This window comes from Macrobrachium rosenbergii, chromosome 52 (assembly GCF_040412425.1).
Source record: "Macrobrachium rosenbergii isolate ZJJX-2024 chromosome 52, ASM4041242v1, whole genome shotgun sequence".
Classification (NCBI taxonomy): domain Eukaryota; kingdom Metazoa; phylum Arthropoda; class Malacostraca; order Decapoda; family Palaemonidae; genus Macrobrachium; species Macrobrachium rosenbergii.
The window spans coordinates 36,595,786-36,614,627 of NC_089792.1; the positions used below are offsets into that span (position 1 = coordinate 36,595,786).

General features: G+C 36.6%; 1 protein-coding gene across 4 annotated transcripts in view; it reads left to right on the plus strand.

Annotated features, from left to right (window-relative positions):
• LOC136833809 (tachykinin-like peptides receptor 99D) overlaps positions 1–18,842 on the plus strand; it is a 99,817-nt gene that overhangs the window by 53,885 nt on the left and 27,090 nt on the right. For all 4 annotated transcript variants that reach the window (XM_067096086.1, XM_067096085.1, XM_067096088.1 and 1 more), the window contains exons 3-4: positions 12,491–12,667; positions 13,575–13,694. In XM_067096086.1, the coding sequence (XP_066952187.1) occupies positions 12,491–12,667; positions 13,575–13,694 (297 nt within the window). The remainder of the gene's footprint in view (positions 1–12,490; positions 12,668–13,574; positions 13,695–18,842) is intronic.

Here is an 18,842-nt window from a genome sequence, read left to right on the forward strand (position 1 = left end):
AATGTAGATTTTATCGAGGTAATAAACAATTATATTAATTATTATCATAAATTATGATCAAAATTCACATAAATTCTGATAAAAAATTTATGTTATGGAAGATTTATTATTGCAGGTTAATCTTGTTTCTGGCAGTTCCAGAAGAAAAGGTGAAGTGTCAGGTGAAAAATGAGAACAAACCCAGAAAACTGAAGGAAAAGGTGATGTAAAAACGAAAATTTCATTTTCACTTTCATACATTCACTATTTTAGTTATCATAACATTTCTATCAAGACGGGTGTAGCCAGCAATTTATTCTGAAGAGCCTTACAGATTTGCTCCCCTGATTTCCTGGAAAAGGAAATTGAACTAATCCATAAGCCGGTGTCATCTTGAAAGTACTCTGACAACATAATTGGGAAAGCGATTTATGAAGTAAACATAATCTTCTACCATCCCCCTCAAAACAAGAATAGAGACACACCCAACAGTAAAATCAAAATCCCACACCTGGACAGTATTAAGACATTGACACAGACACTTGGAAACTCTAACCCTTTTGCCTTAACCTACCCAAATACCTTAGCCAAATCCATGGTTAACGTCCAACAAAAGCCAGTCCCCAAAGACACAGGAGTGTATGAATTCCCTTGCCTTGACTGTGGCCAACCATACATCGGTTTTACAGTTAATGACTCTCCCAGAGATTAATATAACATAGACATTCAGTAAGGTATGGCCAAAAGAGCTCAGCTGTTTTTAACCACATAAATAACCATAACCACAGAATTAACTAGAATTTGTCTCATACAATTTCTAGCAGCAATCGTCAGTTCAAAACCCAAATAGTAGAATAGCACTGATTAAACAAAGAAATACAATGAACCTCTCAAAAGAAGCTTGGGACTCAATTATTATAGATAAGATCTTCCTCCAACCATCAGTTAAGATTGAGAAGCTTTCAACTGGAGTAATGTAACGGCTGACCTCTGGAACTCTTGGTATAAATACCGCTTCTCTGTAATCCTTAAATCATTCATTACTTGCCTGTTGAGGGAGACAGTTGTTCTCCTCGAAATATATAGCATTAACTTTTTACCTTTTGGCATTTTTATGGGTCCTTTCAATAGATGGAATTCTGTTTTTACAGAAAATATTTCCACAGTCATATATATATATATATATATATATATATATATATATATATATATATATATATATATATATATATATATATATATATATATATATATATATATATATATATATATATATATACACACACACACACACACACACACACATATATATATATATATATATATATATATATATATATATGTAATACATTATGCATATATATACAGTATATACATGTGTATATATATATATATATATATATATATATTTATATATATACATACATACAACATATATGTATATATATGTGTGTGTGTGGATATATATATATATATATATATATATATATATATATATATATATATATATATATATATATTGTTACATGGGTCTTGGCTGATCAGTTGTTGGTTAATTTACGTAAAGTTGCACGGCCCTGCAGGCCAAGAATACACATAACCTGCCTCTTGAAGCCAAGGGTTAACCTCCAAGACAGACGTTAATTAATCAAAGGTCGCCAGTTAAGGGTAATTAACCTTAACAAAGAATATTCAAGGAATAAAGACTTTATGATGAACGTCACCAACTGCGGACGCATACAAAGAATCTCTACTCGTTAAGAGGGTATTAAATACAACGCAACAGTTCCTCCAAACATTGAACGCTAGGCATAACGAATACCAGGTAAAAAAATGACTTGCTTGCCTAAATCCCTGAAACTTACTGGGATAATTCGGCTAATGCTAAACAATATAATAATTTGACTTAATCTAGACTTCTGAACACATATACCGAAGTGGTGGCTGAAGGATGAAACAAAGGAAATTTGAAATACAGAAAAAGTTACTAGTCAATCGACGAAGCTTGAACAAGAATCGGACTTACCTTGAAGGCGTCAGTCGTTTGCGCATTACAACGGACCCTCAGGAGTCTTGATACTTGCCGTCTTCCCAATTCACTAATTAATATAGACGTAGGAGCAAAAGTCGAGTAAGGAACAAAGACCCGTTCCGCACGCTACATGGCGTCCTTTTTCTCGTTCGTGGTCTGTCTCTCTGTCTCTGGCCTCGCCGCATTCCCCGCAAGGCGACTGGCTTCATCTTCACGACGCCCCAGGCAATCCGACCTTGTCAAAGGCATCGCGAATACATAGGTTAAAGGAAAGACAGCTTAACCCTTTCCTGCCCAATTGACGTCATATTACGCAATAACCCCTACCCCCTTCTTGTCTGACTGACGTAATTTTTACGTAAATTTACCGACATTTTCGTACGTGTGGTAGGTAAATTTTTTTATTTTCGGACAGTTGGTGGTTTCCATAGGCTAAAGCATACCTTGGACCGTGTAACTCAGGCATTGATACGCCAGGCAAGCAGTCCTATACTGCGCATGCGCAATTCCTGGCATAGTAAATTTCCCACAATGAAATCAGCTGATCCTACCCACGTTTCTCTCTCTTACATTTTTTTTTATAAAATGTAGGATTACATTATTGAAACACTCTGTTTGGTATCCTCTATTTTCTATAAATTTTTAGTTCCTCTACTGTGCATGAGCAAATCCATGACGTAGTAAAATTCTCACAATGACATCAGCTGATCGCACCCACGCAGGCCTGGCAGGCCACACTTCTGTCAGAGACCATGCGTGCGAGGCTGGGTAAACACGTGTGGCTGTTTACATACAGCGGCGTCAATCGAGAACAGTTTCCAACATGCTTTACGCAAAGTTTTTCACGGTAAAACTAGCGGAAATTTGTTAGTGCATCACATAAGAGACGTCTGGATTTTAGGCAGGGCTCTGAATCTCATTTTTCATTATCATATATATCGATATTTAGAGAATTTTGTTGGCTTTCTCATAAAAATAATTCATTCACCCAACTGTTATAGCTTTTGAGCTACGAACGATAATGTTGACAACGGTAACATTTTTTTTTTTTCGTTTCGAACAGCTTATAACGTCAAAATGAAACTGTTGCTGTTACCAAAGCCATTTTCTTGACTCTCACTTTATTCCTCAACCTTTCCTCTACATTTTTGTATATTTACAAAGTAATTTCTATGAAAAAATCCGAGGTAGAGCTCTTCAAAAAAATGTCTAGCGATAATTCTCACCGTATGCCTGGCATGGCTCTCTGTTTCTTACCCACTTTTCTATCAATTTTTCACCAACTGGACTTATTCGTTTTCATTGTTTTATATGTCGATATTTAGAGAATTTTCTTGGCTTTCTCATAAAAAATAATTCATTCGCCTAACTGTTATAGCTCTTGAGCTACGAACGATAATGTTGACAATGGTAACTTTTTTTTTTCGTTTCGATCAACTTATAACGTCAAAATGAAACTGTTGCCGTTACCAAAGCCATTTTTCTTGACTTTCCTTTATTCTTCAACTTTTCCTCTACTTTTTCGTATATTTACAAAGTAATTTCTATGAAAAATAACCGAGATAGGGCTCTTCAAAAAAAAATTTTCTAGCGATAATTCTCACCATAGGGCGGCAGAGAGCTCTGTTTCTCACCCTCTTTTCTATCAATTTTTCACCAACTGGACTTATTCGTTTTCCATTTTTTTATATGTCAATATTTAGGAATTTTATTGGCTTTCTCATAAAAATTATTCATTCGCCTAACTGTTATAGCTTTTGAGCTACGAACGATAATGTTGACAACGGTAACATTTTTTCGTTTCAATCAAATTATAACGTCAAAATGAAACTGTTGCCGTTACCAAAGCCATTTTTCTTGACTCTCACTTTATTCTTAAAATTTTCCTCTACATTTTCGTATATTTACAAAGTAATTTCTATGAAAAAATAACCGAGATAGGCTCTTCAAAAAAACTTTTTCTAGCGATAATTCTCACCATACGCCGGGCAACCGTCGCTCTGTTTCTTACCCTCTTTTCTATAAATTTTTCACCAACTGGACTTATTCGTTTTTCATTGTTTTATATATCAATATTTAGATAATTTTGTTGGCTTTCTCATAAAAATAATCCATTCGCCTAACTGTTATAGCTTTGAGCTACGAACGATAATGTTGACAACGGTAAAATTTTTTCGTTTCAATCCATTTATAACGTCAAAATGAAACTGTTGCCGTTACCAAAGCCATTTTCTTGACTCTCACTTTATTCTAAAACTTTTCCTCTACATTTTCGTATATTTACAAAGTAATTTTTATGAAAAATAACCGAGATAGGCTCTTCAAAAAAACTTTTTCTAGCGATAATTCTCACCATACGCCCGGGCAAATCGCTCTGTTTCTTACCCTCTTTTTCTATCAATTTTTTCACCAGCTGGACTTATTCGTTTTCCATTTTTTATATGTCGATATTTAGAGAATTTTGTTGGCTTTCTCATAAAAAATAATTCATTCGCCTGACATTCATAGTTTTGGGTTACGAACGAAAATATGAAAATAAGTAAAGATTTTTTTTTACGTGAAATAACTCACATTTTTTGTATTTAGAGGGCTGGGACTCTTATTCTGGCTATTCCACCCATAAAATATAAACATTTAGAAAAAAGGACAGCAAAATGAACGTTGTTGGCATAAAATTTCTATTTTTGCTGAATTTTCGAAATAATTATTTTTTCGCACTGTCGAGCGCTCCCAGACACATCAGGCTCATGTGCCTCAGTGATGTGATAACTATACAGATATGAAAGGGTTAATACCACCGTTACTAGAGAATATTGGTGAAAACCCTCTCTGAGGTTTAGGTCCCTAATGTCATAGCATATTTTTTTTTTGAACTGCCCAGCCTATCTTGTGGCGCCATCTGTCTACTATTCCTACACCTAAATACATCGAGGGCGAACAGCAGTAATATTTATAAAAATATATACATATATACATACATACATACATACACACATATATATGAAATTTTTATCACCTGTGATTTATATACAATCATGAAGCTACAAATGTCACTTAATATCGAATTCACGCTACCTCGAGATATCTCCGTCGGAGAATTGTCGCCGAATGATGGCTCAATGGTTAACGTCCACTGGAGTCAACTGAATAGGTTTTTGTGTCACGGGTTCGTGTCCCGACGATTCCAATTCATTTATCACTTATATAAATTCCCCTTCGGCGACAATTCTCCGACGGAGATATCCCTTTGAGGTAGCGTGAATTTGATATTAAGCGACATTTGTAGCTTCATGATTACACATATATATGTATATATATATATATATATATATATATATATATATATATATATATATATATAATGTGTAGGTAGCTGGCAATTAATAAAACCTAAAACGAATATTCAGTAAGCAGCACAAAGTTTCAAGGCTGCCGTCTCGTTCTCAAACTAACTAAAAAGGGAATAGCATAAAAGTCACATGAATATTAGTTGACTAAAACAATAGATACGAAAATATTCTCAATTTTTTTTTTGTCTGAGATTAATAAGGCACAAAAAGAAGCAGTATTAGTACTGAAGTAGTTTAACCAGACCACTGAGCTGACTTTCAGCTCTTATAGGGCTGGCCCGAAGGATTAGGATAAAATACCACATAGGCTCACTTTCTCACACTGCAACACATACACACAATAAATACATTTACTCATGCTTGCACACTAAAAAGGTATATTGAAATTCATAATAACAAAAAGAAATAAACCATCAGTAAAGGAGAAGGGGCAGAATGATAAAATGGGAGCACAGCTAGTCCAGCAAAACTCACGAGAGGTACAAAGTTGACGATGAAGACTGGGTGTTGAACTGAAATCGTCAAAATTTGGTGAGATTGGTGGCTCAGCGCCCTGCATTGAACTTTAAGATCTTTGTGCTGGATATTATATTTGCAGTTTTTGGCATGGTCTCTCTGATAGAAGAGAATCCGGGATGATTTAATTTGACTCCAGTGTGATAACTAACGCCTTTGTGACAATCATTCCCACCTTCAGCAACGGTAGTGTCGATCCCACGTCCCCAGATTGCATTTAAAGTAATCAAATTCAAATACATTCGAGTACGATACCTGAGGTCATCATGGAACTGGGTTAAAGGATTCACCGTGAATGAAAGAAGGTTACCACATAAAGTTAATTTGGGTGTAACATAAGTCATTCTGAGCAGAAAATGCTCTATAAATATATGCATTTTATGGCTTCGTTTGTTGGTGAGGTGAATTTTTTAAGTGTCATGAAAGCTGCTCTAGGGCAAGTAAGACGGAGTACGGAATGTCGGGTAACCAGAGATAAGTGGTGGAATTTCATGGCGACCTTTGCGTTACCCAGCACAAATATGTTATACATATCTGTTATATATATCACAAATATTAAGCCAAAAATGTCGTTCAACATCCAGTTCCCTATACCTCGGAATCAACTCATGCCCAAGGGGCATTATAATTGAGAAGTGCTTCACCACCATTGAGATTCGAACTGCGTGTGCTGCCATTGAGCTATCAAAACAGGTATGGTAAGTTGATATCGACTCTGCTGTACATATGCCTGTCGAATTCAGGCTTTTATATTTAGAATCGTTATCAGCCCACCTCACCATGATTGCTGATTGGTAGGTTTGTAGGACGTGGCCAATTAAGAATTTTTACCACGAACACTGGGCGATTTTTTATATATTCACACATTTATGGATATAAAAATTGTTAAGGTGTTAGCGACAGATTCATATATCTATCTATCTATCTATATATATATATATATATATATATATATATATATATATATATATATATATATATATATATATATATATATATATATGTATGTATGTATATATATATATATATATATATATATATATATATATATATATATATATATATATATATATATATATATATATATATATATGTATCTCAAGCACCCTAGATGTTTCCAATGACAAAGGCTGCAAGGGGTCCAATGCCTTTCCTTTGAAGTGTAAACCTAATTACATGAGATCTTATACAACTTTCATCATTTGAAAGGAAGCAGAAATCGTATTTCTTTTCTCATTACTAAAGATACCATATCTGGCGAGATCAAAGACATGAGATCACAAATGAGAACTGTGTACGGGAGGATGAAGAATTATAACAAATTCGCAAAGGATTTTAGAGCGAAATGGCAAGAGAGTGGCAATTATCCTGCTACTTCTTCGAAACGTTAATATCGGAGAGTAATAGGTTACAAAAATTCGAAAATGATCTACATTGCAGATCTGACGAGTCTCCATCACTGCGAGTGATACAGATTTATTATAATGTTACTAATTAAGTTGATGAGAAAGACCAGTCGGAAAAAATGTTACGTTTAGCCATTTTGATGAGTTGTCATGTAGGAGCAAATATAGATAAAACGTCTCTCATTATCACATTGATGACGCATCATGCGCGACCATGGAAATGTCTAATTAGCTGTCATTTTACATTGAAGATAATTATGTACCATATAATACAAACTATTTAGTGCTTTTTTTGAAATTGCACTCAATTCTATGTACAAAGGCTCCGTCGCAGATGCAACCCATTTGTGGTCTAAGACAGGGTAAGGGGTTTCATGTAAAAGTTTTCAGGCTAATGTTTTTCCTACGGATATCTTCTGTTTATTTTTCCTATTAACCAGTTTTCCCCCGTTGTTTGATCTTACTTTAATGACAGAATGAAAACCGAAGGTTGTGTAACGAGCTGAGTACTGTGAAGTTGATTAAAGTTATAACAAACATTTTTCATAATATATAGAAGTGTGTGTATGTATGTATGTATGTATGTATGTATGTATGTATGTATGTATGTATGTATATATATATATATATATATATATATATATATATATATATATATATATATATATATATATATATATATATATACATATATACCCTAAGGAGTGTTAGTGCAATTGTAATTCTTACCTTGCTGGGGATGCTTCTGACTGGGAACCAATACTTTGTGATACCAAAAGAGAAAAGGTTATCTAAATGAGAATTCGATAAGGGAAGGTCTCAGGTGAGAAATTCAGGGTTTAAATGAATAACGTGTATTTACAGAAATCAGAAGAATAAATTACAGGGGAGGCGTGCAGGCCAGGCTCTTGGACCTTTAAGGTTAAAGGTAACAATAGGCAAAAGTTAATAGTGCCACTCAATTAATAATGAGACGTAAATAAATTCGGCTAGAAGGCCTGACTGATGAACGTAGGGGAACAGATGTTCTACAGCGTTCACAAACCCCTTCTGTAATGCATGGAGAAGGAACATGATCACCTGGTGATCCGAAATACAGTCTAATTATTACATGGAATGCTGAAGTTAAGTATACCTTTAGTTTAAACAGACCACTGAGCTGATCAACAGCTCTCTAGGCTGGCTCGAAGGATTAGACTTATTTTACGTGGCTAAGAACCAACTGGTTACCTAGTAACGGGACCTACAGCTTATTGTGGAATCCGAACCACATTATACCAAAATGAGTTTCTATCACAGAAATAAATTCCTCTAATTCTTCATTGGCCGGTCGGACACTCGAATGCTGGGCCAGCAGAGTGCTAGCCTAGGACGATAACCACCCATCCAGTGAGGAACTAAATGGAATGCTGAAGTCTCAAGGAGTAACGCCAGGGTATGTTCAGTTAAATTACCAAAAAATTCCAGGGTCCAGCACAATGCAAGAGGAAAAGAAAAAACAAAATGAGATAAGAGTAACAGATAAATGACTGAACACTCTCCACCCGCACAGTACCTCTATTCCTTTAGCGAAGCTCCTTGGTTGTGGAATAAAATGGCTCTCAGACAAGTGGGGTCTTCTGCACATGGCACTTCAGGCAGCACTCAGATGGTAAGGCGAACGGCCAGACAAAATAGATCAGAGCGAGAGGTCGGAGGTCACGCTCAGTGGCATGTTACTGGGTTAGTCTACTGCCTGCGTCTCTCTCCCGATGCTGGCATCAGCCCCTAACAGACTTTGCTTTCTCTCCGGCTTTCATAGCCACAGCAATTCAGGTGTCCTGGTTGAGAAGGGCGATTCCTGTTAATTCCAGCTTCAGGCAGTTTCACGTTTCAGCCTGGGAACACAGATCCTGTGGGAGAAGACGAGGGATTGGCCAAAGAAAGAGCGTCTTTGGACAAGCAGCTTAAGATAAGCACTTTGCCTAGGTTTTAGTGAGGGAAAGCGTAGACCCTTACTCATTTAACAGGCAGCTACAAAAACACCATTAGGAATAAAATAGTTAGACACAAAAAGTCGGTAGAGGGGGAAGAGATTAGAGGGGGGGTTTATATGGCAGCGTGTCTAGACTGTGAAGAAGGGTACTATGTCGAAACTGGCAAATCATGTAAAGAGCGAAGCAAACAACATCTGCAGAACATAAAGCATTATAATCAGAAGTTGGCAGTTGCCAAACACTGTTGGGAAAATGATCACCAGAATAGACTGGGAAAATATGAGTTTTCTGTACAGGAACACCAACAAAACATCTAGACTGGTTGTAGAGAACGCCTTCATAACAGCCAACAACACGATGGCAGGGAACACCGGAAACGGCTTTGAAGGCAGCATATCTAGAAAAATCGTATACTCCACAGTAGCAAGGAAACGAAGAAAAACGTAAGAGAACCTGGGAGGAGGGATCAGAGAAAGACCAAGGTCAAGAGGGGGTGGAGGTCACACAGGAAGAGCTAGGCGATTATAGGATTAAAAGTACCCAGTACACAGATATAAATACAGCCGGACTACACGTCTGCTCATTGTACGGATACTTGATAATGTGGACTGTTTGTCCAAGAAAGCTTGTAACTTTTTGAATAAAAACTCCATTAGATACCATCCAGTTTGAATGAGGTCCTTTTAGTAATATATATATATATATATATATATATATATATATATATATATATATATATATATATATATATATATATATATATATATATATATATATATATATATATATATATATATATATATATATACATATATATATATATGAGAGAGAGAGAGAGAGAGAGAGAGAGAGAGAGAGAGAGAGAGAGAGTTTTTTCATGTTAACACCTGACAATTGTTTATATTCAAGAATGATAAGCCATGTAAATATCATTTAATATCAATGCACTATACCCTGAAATAACTTACACCCGACGGTTTTGTCTGAGGCAGGATTCGAACCGATACCTGATTTAGAAACAATGATAGACAGTGACTTACACTACTGAGCCATCAAGAGAGATACAAGTTAACAATGATTGCACTTTACATATATATACATATATATATGTAGTGGGAAAGTATTCACTTCTTGAAAACTGTCTGTTGTATTACGTGCTTTCACTTCTGTAGGAACAAGTTGCTCGATATTTAACTATGTTGGAGTGTACACTTATCGTGCTCAGATGTCAGTTATCTTCTAAATTTTTACAAGTGTTTCCTTTTAAAATCTTGGTTTAAATGAAAATTATGTTTCCCCTTAAATACATTTATTTTAGTTTTCAAACTATATCACTTTCACCTTTTCAGTGGGTAGCAGTGACCGAGTCCTCATCAGTAATTTTCTGTATGCCTTTGTGGGCTTGTTAAGATATTTAGTTTCTTCAATTATAGACTCGATTCCATTATATATATATATATATATATATATATATATATATATATATATATATATATATATATATATATATATATATAGAGAGAGAAGAGAGAGAGAGAGAGAGAGAGAGAGAGAGAGAGAGAGAGAGAGAGAGAGAGAGAGAGAGAGAGATGAGTGCTAATTTCCAATGGAGGTATAAAAGTGAACATGGAGCGTCGTCCTGTCTATACGGTGAAGGAAATCTGCGGAACAACATCTTAGCCTGTTATGGATACAGGCTAGTTATGTGGAAGATGTAGAACGTAGAATCCCGTTTAACAAAGTCTTAATTCCATTTTATGAATACGACAAGATTATACATAGTCCAGCTCTTATTTGATGGCAAAGTAAAGCATTTAGTTGACAGAAAATGAAAGAAACCGAGTTCCTAATAATTGAAACACCTTAGTATTATGACCTAAAAAGTAACAAAATAAACGAAATTATTCAATGAGTATCATTTGGCACAATTCTTATACTTTATCCATGTCGAAGTCCACAAATATCCCAAAGTTTCTGGTGACTAAAACGAAACATAAAACTTATTAACATTTCAATTTCAATAATCGACATTTTTTGGTCATTTAAAAAAAAAAAAATGACTTGACCCACCGTTTCCGAGAATTACATTTTTCGTGCACTGGCGTATGTTCAAACGAGACTGCATATGAAAGTCCATGAATGAATGGTTCATGAAATATTTTCGATGTCGAAATTTTCGAGGGGCCATTTTTCTTCCTTTTGATGCAGAAACCTAATTACTGTTTAAAGGAAATGGCTTTCATCCTCCGGAAAGAAGGAAGAAAAACGAGACCAGAATTTTCATACTCAGTTTCGGAGGGGTATCATGCCGGGTAGTAATATCATTCATGCAGTTCACGTTTACTCTACTCTACAGACTTCGGCAACTGGTGGAAATTGGCCTCATATTTACTCTGCATCAAGGAGGATTGGCGAGATTAATTTGGAATATTAAATCATCGTTGCTGTCAAGCAAAGAGAGATTCACTTATTGATATGTTTGTGAAAGTCATCGAATTAAAACACGAATGAAGTTTATCGATGATACAGATAAGGAATGAATTCACTAATATGTCAAAAAATAACCTAAATAAAAAGCAATAGAATCGCCTGGCACATAACAATTTCACAAAAGAGTGAAAGCCTAGTAATGATATTTAATGTTTTTGTAATACAGTTTGTCAGATACGACCAACTGATAATTACAAATCGAAGCGCGTTCACAATGCCTCGCATTAGAGACCTAGATTTTGGTTAATTCCCACATTGCCACCGTCGCAAATCCGTCGCGTCCGACGTCTGAAACCTCCTTTCGAATTGCTTAAGCCCTTGCTGACTGAGGGAGAATGAATCCTGCTGCTTCTGTGATGCCACTGCCATTGCCAAGAGTCACGTGATAGACTCCTTTCTCTCTCGTTGCTTTCAGTACAGTAATTGTTGTGCCAAACGTAACCAGTACAAGAACCGTTACTTTGGTCTTTCGGAGAGCTCTCGATCCCTAACTTCCTTTCAGTCAAGATTTCCTTAACTGTTTGGAGCATCTAACGTACTCGATTTTTTTCCTATACTGCAAAGGTAAAGTCTTTTGGAAAGATCATCAGTATGGCAATATGAACTTTATACAGAAAATTACAAAAATTCTTTGTTTGAATTATAGGAGTGATGAAGGCTGTGAGAGTGTAAGCAGACGTTAAGATAAATAATTGATGAAAAGCTTCACCCACGTGCTTAAAACTCTCTTCTCTTTTCCAGTTCCAGGCTGCTCTCCTGCAACGCTGGAACCTTCCAGAATTCATGTGCGCCTTCTGCCCGTTCTTCCAGACAGTTAGCGTCAACGTGTCGATATTCACGCTAACAGCCATTGCAGTGGACCGTTACAGAGCCATCGTCTTCCCGCTAAACGCCAGACCTTCAAAATTTAGGAGTAAGGTAAATTTTCAGAAGGAATGTTCCTGTTGGCACAAAATACCTGCATCCAAATGCCTCTGCGCGAAGCAGCTTCCTTAACGTGTCTGGTATTGAATGCAAATGATGCACTGTTCCCCACAAGAGCATTACTCTCCCTTCCGCCTACCGGGATGCGAAAGCGACATAAACCGGGAAACACTTTTCGAAATACGACTGACGTCTAAATCTGTGAACGTATTTTTTCCTGTATCAGACATGTGTTTGGGATATTTCCTCCCCACCTGTGTAAAACTAAAACCTCACAAGGAAATCAGCAAATGATTTAAATCAAGAGCAAGAATGGCAAAGGGAAATGTTCTTGTTTATGTTTCATTATTACGTAAAATATCTCTCAGGGGCAAATCAAAGGCAAAAATTGCATAAAACCACTGGTTTTATTTTTTTTTCATCAAGTAAAAGAAAAAACATATCGCATCGACATCGGCTTTCTCCAACCGGACACTATAGAACGCAACGGGTTCTGAACATTGCAGAGGGACAATTTATTGCCAAAGACAGACGGCGTTGAAAGTGTGACTTTATCCTTTTTTCAGAATATTTAATGTAAATTGATATGTGACGTAAGCATGGAAGATAGAAGACGTTAATGTAATTCTCGAAAGCAATATCAAAAGTAGCATGTACAAAAAATGTGATGGGAAAAACATTTGACAGATTTCATAAAGTTGATGTTGCCATGTAATGTGTTTGGCTCCTCGAGGAAACGAATAAGCAGAGAGAATCTCACGAATATTGGATTAGAGTTGATAATAGGGCTTTGGTCTGTTAATATACAGACAGAGAAATAAATTAGAAGATGAATAATAAATGTAGTTTTTGAAATTAAATGTGAATTCTAATAAGATATTTTTCCTGTTCTCATTGACAGCTGGTGATTGCATCTATCTGGGTATTTAGCACGACACTGGCAGTGCCCAACCTCATTGCCCTCAGAGTCAAATTAGTGATAGATGATGCCACTCAAGAAGAAAAACCATTTTGTGATGCTGTAAGTAAAAATGTAAAAAAATAAAAAGACTGCCGGAGTGGAATGACTATTAACAGTGTAGTTTTTAGTGTGTTATAAGGGACGAGCTTATTCTTCAGCATCACTGATTATTGAAAACAATTGTCACCAGCCATAAAAAACTGGAGAGAACGATACATAGAGACGTTGTGTCTTGGAGGAAGAATTTTCATTTATTTCAGTCTGCAATCCCTTCGCACCCTGCCAATAAATGGTCTACCATTCAATAAGCTCAAAAAAGAGAGAGAGAAGCCGGATCACTAATATTGGATCCCTCTCACGTTGCTGGAAACTTGTTTTCCTATTTTTCTCTTCACTCCAATAGCTTCCACTACGGCAGTGATGACCCTCAAGTATCCAATAAATTCACGCAAAAGGCGGATTCGTGTAAGTGCGCGTAGAATCTGTGGCTTCCAAGAATTTTTTAATTTCACTTTGGAAGGTCAATTAGAGGAATCTCCATACTCACGCCACAACAAAGAATAGGATATTGCCTTAGAAACCCTGGTTTGGAGTTGGGTGGAGGATGGGGGAGGGACCAGGGATGGGGGGTGGAGGATTTTGCTGGGGGCTTACTTTGAGTTCGATCGTAAAATTAGACTAGTTCTGAGAATGATGGCAATACGGCGGAGAGGGCGCAGTTGAATTGCAGTCTGCTGTTTTTAGTGCACAGCTGCATGAAGGAAAACCTCCTAACTAATTGCTGAGATGAATAATTGTCTAGATGTAGAAGGGAAGGGCTGATAGATGTGACTGAAATTATACACGTGTGCCATTACTCAAAAAGCCTGGGAAAGTTTATTGCAAGGGTTCGCATGAAAAAGTCATTGATGTAAGAGGGGTTGTTAAAACGAAAAGTAATCAGAGTTTAGATAAGATAGAGGTTGGTGGGAAGGGGATCTGATGCTTGTTAGGAAACCTTTCTGTGAGAAATCTGAAAATGAGTGGAGAAATGGAACGAGCTATACTTGGACCTGTGAGACTTTCTGAGGGATTAAGAGATGCGCAAGTGATTGGTATACTGTATATTAAAGGGTCTATAATGAAAGTGAAGTTAGTGGAAGAAAGGTTGCTAGTTGACTAATTTATGAAAATTTGGATATACAACCAAGCACTAAGGTACTTTCAGCCATTCATCGCTTCAATGTTTGGAGAGCAAGATGGAAGAAAGTAGGAACTGGAGGTAAAAGTAAGAGTTAAAAAGGAGTGGAGCTAGGTGCCGAAGGGAGGCTGCAAACAACCTTAGTCATGCCCACGTGAGGTGCACTTACGGCTCAATCCCTCAACGGGAAAGTACTGAGGAGCTTGTGAAGGAACAAATATGTTCTGGTTGTTGGGAAAGTAACTATATGCTAGTTCTGACGTAAGAAAAGGAATTATAAGTGGATTGTTTTTGGATACTTTCTGTTAGTAAAGAGATGTTCCAAAGAACGGAGAAAGTCTAAGGGTGTTTGTAAGAGTAGAACGTTGTGAGACTTTGTTGATAGAAGCTGGGTCGTGAGGGAAAATGAAAATCAGTAAAAACATGGATAATGAAAGGTTGGATGCGATGGTGTCATATGCCAGTTTTGAGTCTTGGGTAGACCACCTCAAGCCCACAATCCTGGCAATGAAAACTGAATCAGAGATGTCTACGAAGGAAAAATAATTTCAAGTAAATGGCGTGATGACAGGATCAAATCTTCTTCATAAAATTAGAGTATGATTACTATATATGAGCAAAAAACTCCACACAAATTATGATAACTTTTCTGCATAGTGAAGTTTGATTTGAATCAAGGTTAACATAGAGATATGACTAAAGCGTGAAGCAGATATGTTGTTGGAAAGAGGTCCTAATTTGGCAGTACTGGAAGGGAAGAAATTGGATAGCCTGAAAGTTTTTGAATTAGTGTCAGAACTACTACAAGAGAACTATCAAAATAAAATGACCCTAATAGAGGGAGAGAATGAGTGTTAGACAATTTTTTTTATATTCTCTCAAACTTATTCACTTTCGGGTATTTGGCTCATTTTTAAATATACATACACAACGTAACTCTAACTCATGTCATGTACACACATACAATGACACAATATGTATATATATATATATATATATATATATATATATATATATATATATATATATATATATATATATATATATATATATACCGGTGCATGTCTGTGTGTCTTTGTCTGATCGTATGTGTGTTTGTGGGTCTCGCTGTGTGATGGGCAGCGTTCTCGTCTGGCAAGTGATGAAAGTCAGCCCAGGGTCACTGCGTCAGCCTAGACTAATAGCGAGGACGGGTGGCAAGGTGCGCTAAGTGAAACCCATTGCTTATCTTTTCGCACAGTCAGTGAATGTGATGCCTGGTAGTCAGACAACTGTCGTGATCGTAGTAAGGGTTAACCAGTCCTTTAATAATGACAACCACACTCCGAAAGAGTTGCTAAAACAAAGAAAGAAGATCTATGGTTCAGTATTTAAATTATGGTTCAATTTAAGTGGCACTTATCATTGTGCTGGTTTCAGAACTCAGCCACGTCAGACCTCAGCCACGTCAGAGTAAATGCTACAAGGAACCATAGTGACATCTTTGTTTAGATATATATATATATATATATATATATATATATATATTCAATAGAAGCGAGATGTATCTTTGTTGAGAGAGACGTAAAATTTGTACAAACATTTACAGAGCTCAGAGCTTTCGTCCATCCTTCTGCGGACTTGATCACTAAGCTAAGCGGAGACATACAACATTGGTGTCGAAATAGAAATGGACATACACAAACTGAATTTGATAAACAAATAAGCAAACAAGTCACTGGGTCATGGGAATTCATGATCTTTCCAACGATATCTTGAGGGTCGTTATCCAAAATGATAGTTTGATCTACTGACTGAGGCGAAGGGTCTCCATTATCAGACAGGATGAACATTTCTGAAGTTCTAAACTCTGGCTCTTTTGCAGATCTCTTCACTTAAAAGTAAATTTTTCACAATGCCAGTATTCCCCTCAAAGGTGTCATTATGAGAGCTCCTTCCACAATCCTCCTACTGGTCCCGTCCGGACTTTTATGATTCGTTCTGCCTTTTTTGAAGTCAATGGCATGATTAGAATCCCAAGTGTGATTAGTAATGGCGCTGCAAACATTACCCAAACGGCAGGCTGCAATATGTTCCCGTTTCCTCTCTTCCAGGGAACGACCACTTCTCCAATATAGCATTTGTCACAGTTTTATTACCTATAGCATAGACTGTGCTCCGACATCGGCGTTTGGTTTTCTACAACTGTTCTTGGTCATTTTCTTTCTAAGAGTATTAAAAAAGCATTCCCATGTCTTTCTTTTCTGAGATTATTAGAACCTTTTCTCAGAATTATACGGAAGGGGAAGGGAATTAAAATTCAGTTGATCAATAAAACAAAAAGACATGAGTCAATAAAAAAAAAAAAACTTGGGGTAACAAAACTTCTTGAAACTTGTAGTTAAAAATTCGCTTTCCTGATCAATGAACCTAGGGTCACAAACTCGAAACGCTCTAAAGAACAAATTGGTTTGAACATTACTTTTGATTTTCTCCTCATGCTATGAATAAAAACGTATGTACGTATTTGTGTGAGTGCTTTTCCTGTAAACAGAAAATTTAAAAGACCTACTTTCATCTTCCCGATGAACAACCAAATCTAAAACGGGCAGGCGATGTGTGGACGTTGTTTCAAATGCGAGAGCATTATGTGACACACTGTACATCTTCCGCTTTCCTTCTTCTGCAGCCGTGCCATTAAATCTCTATTTTCATTCTGTCACTCGCAAGCCTCTCTTCCGTGAAGGTATTTTCCCCGAGAGAAATAAGACGCAGGAAACGTTTTCTTGCTATGTGTATTTTACTTAGGAGGCGAATTAGAAAGAATTTCTTGTTCTCCTCCAATATCTAAATCAGAAAACTCCTATGAATGGTGTCCAGATCAATACTCGAGGCCACCGATTTTTAAAGGTGATGCATAATTCTTTGATGTGATAAATGTCAAACTGACAGTGCATACATTTTTTTCCAATCATTATCTTAATGGAATTCGTGCATGAAGGATCATTCGCACCTGTATGCCCAGGCCGGAAAACACCGGCAGAAAGGGAGGTCATATAAGGCTGGGTCAGGAATCAACAAGCAGCAGACCGGCAACTGACCCAGTAGAAATCACAGAGTGCTACTTTGGGGATCTTCGCTCCAGGAACAAGGTACTGTGTGGTGGGGGGATTGTTCAGTCAACTTAACTTTTTCTCTTGTCTCATACTGCTCAGTGTATATATATAATATATATATATATATATATATATATATATATATATATATATATATATATATATATATATATATATATATATATATATATATAAAATTGTACAATTAAACAGCAAACGAGGTGAGCTGCCCACAATCATGGAGAAGCCACATTGGCCTAAGAAAACTATATCTAAAATCTAAATCACCCCCATTCCTTTGTTACCAACCACATTTTTTCTCGAGCTAAGACGTTGCCATTGCAAATAAGGCCTGAATCATAGGTAAAAAAGTGATGAAATCACAAACGGATAGTAAAGCCCAGCCACAGGAGACTGATATGGAGGTCAGGGGATACAAGGGAAGGGGTAGGACTTGACTCCGCAACCTGATAAATTGTGATGAAAGAGAAAAGTAGAAGTAGGAGGTTTTTCTCAATCTGTATAGAAAGTGAGTGCCATTATAATATGTACAACGCTAACCATACCTGAACAGATAGACACTTGCACTTCCTCAAGCATTATAACTTGAAGACATATAGCAAACGTATCCACTCAGAAGCGCGATCTTATAAACGCAACGCTTCTTCATGGGTAACATTTTTTTGTTTTTTTCTTTTTTCTTCTTTGTCGTCGAGAATAATACCAAAAATTCATCCAGATTGTTGCTGCTGCTGTTGCGGAGACTAGAGTAATGTTCAACAAAAACCTTGGCTGGGCCAGTGTTGGGTGGTACTAGAATCAGGCGCTCTTGCTTCATTTTCACATCATCAGCAATGGTTCGTCCAAACCGAAGTCTGTTCAGTATGCGAATTATAATGGCACTTACTTTCTATAACTGACTCGAACATGTCT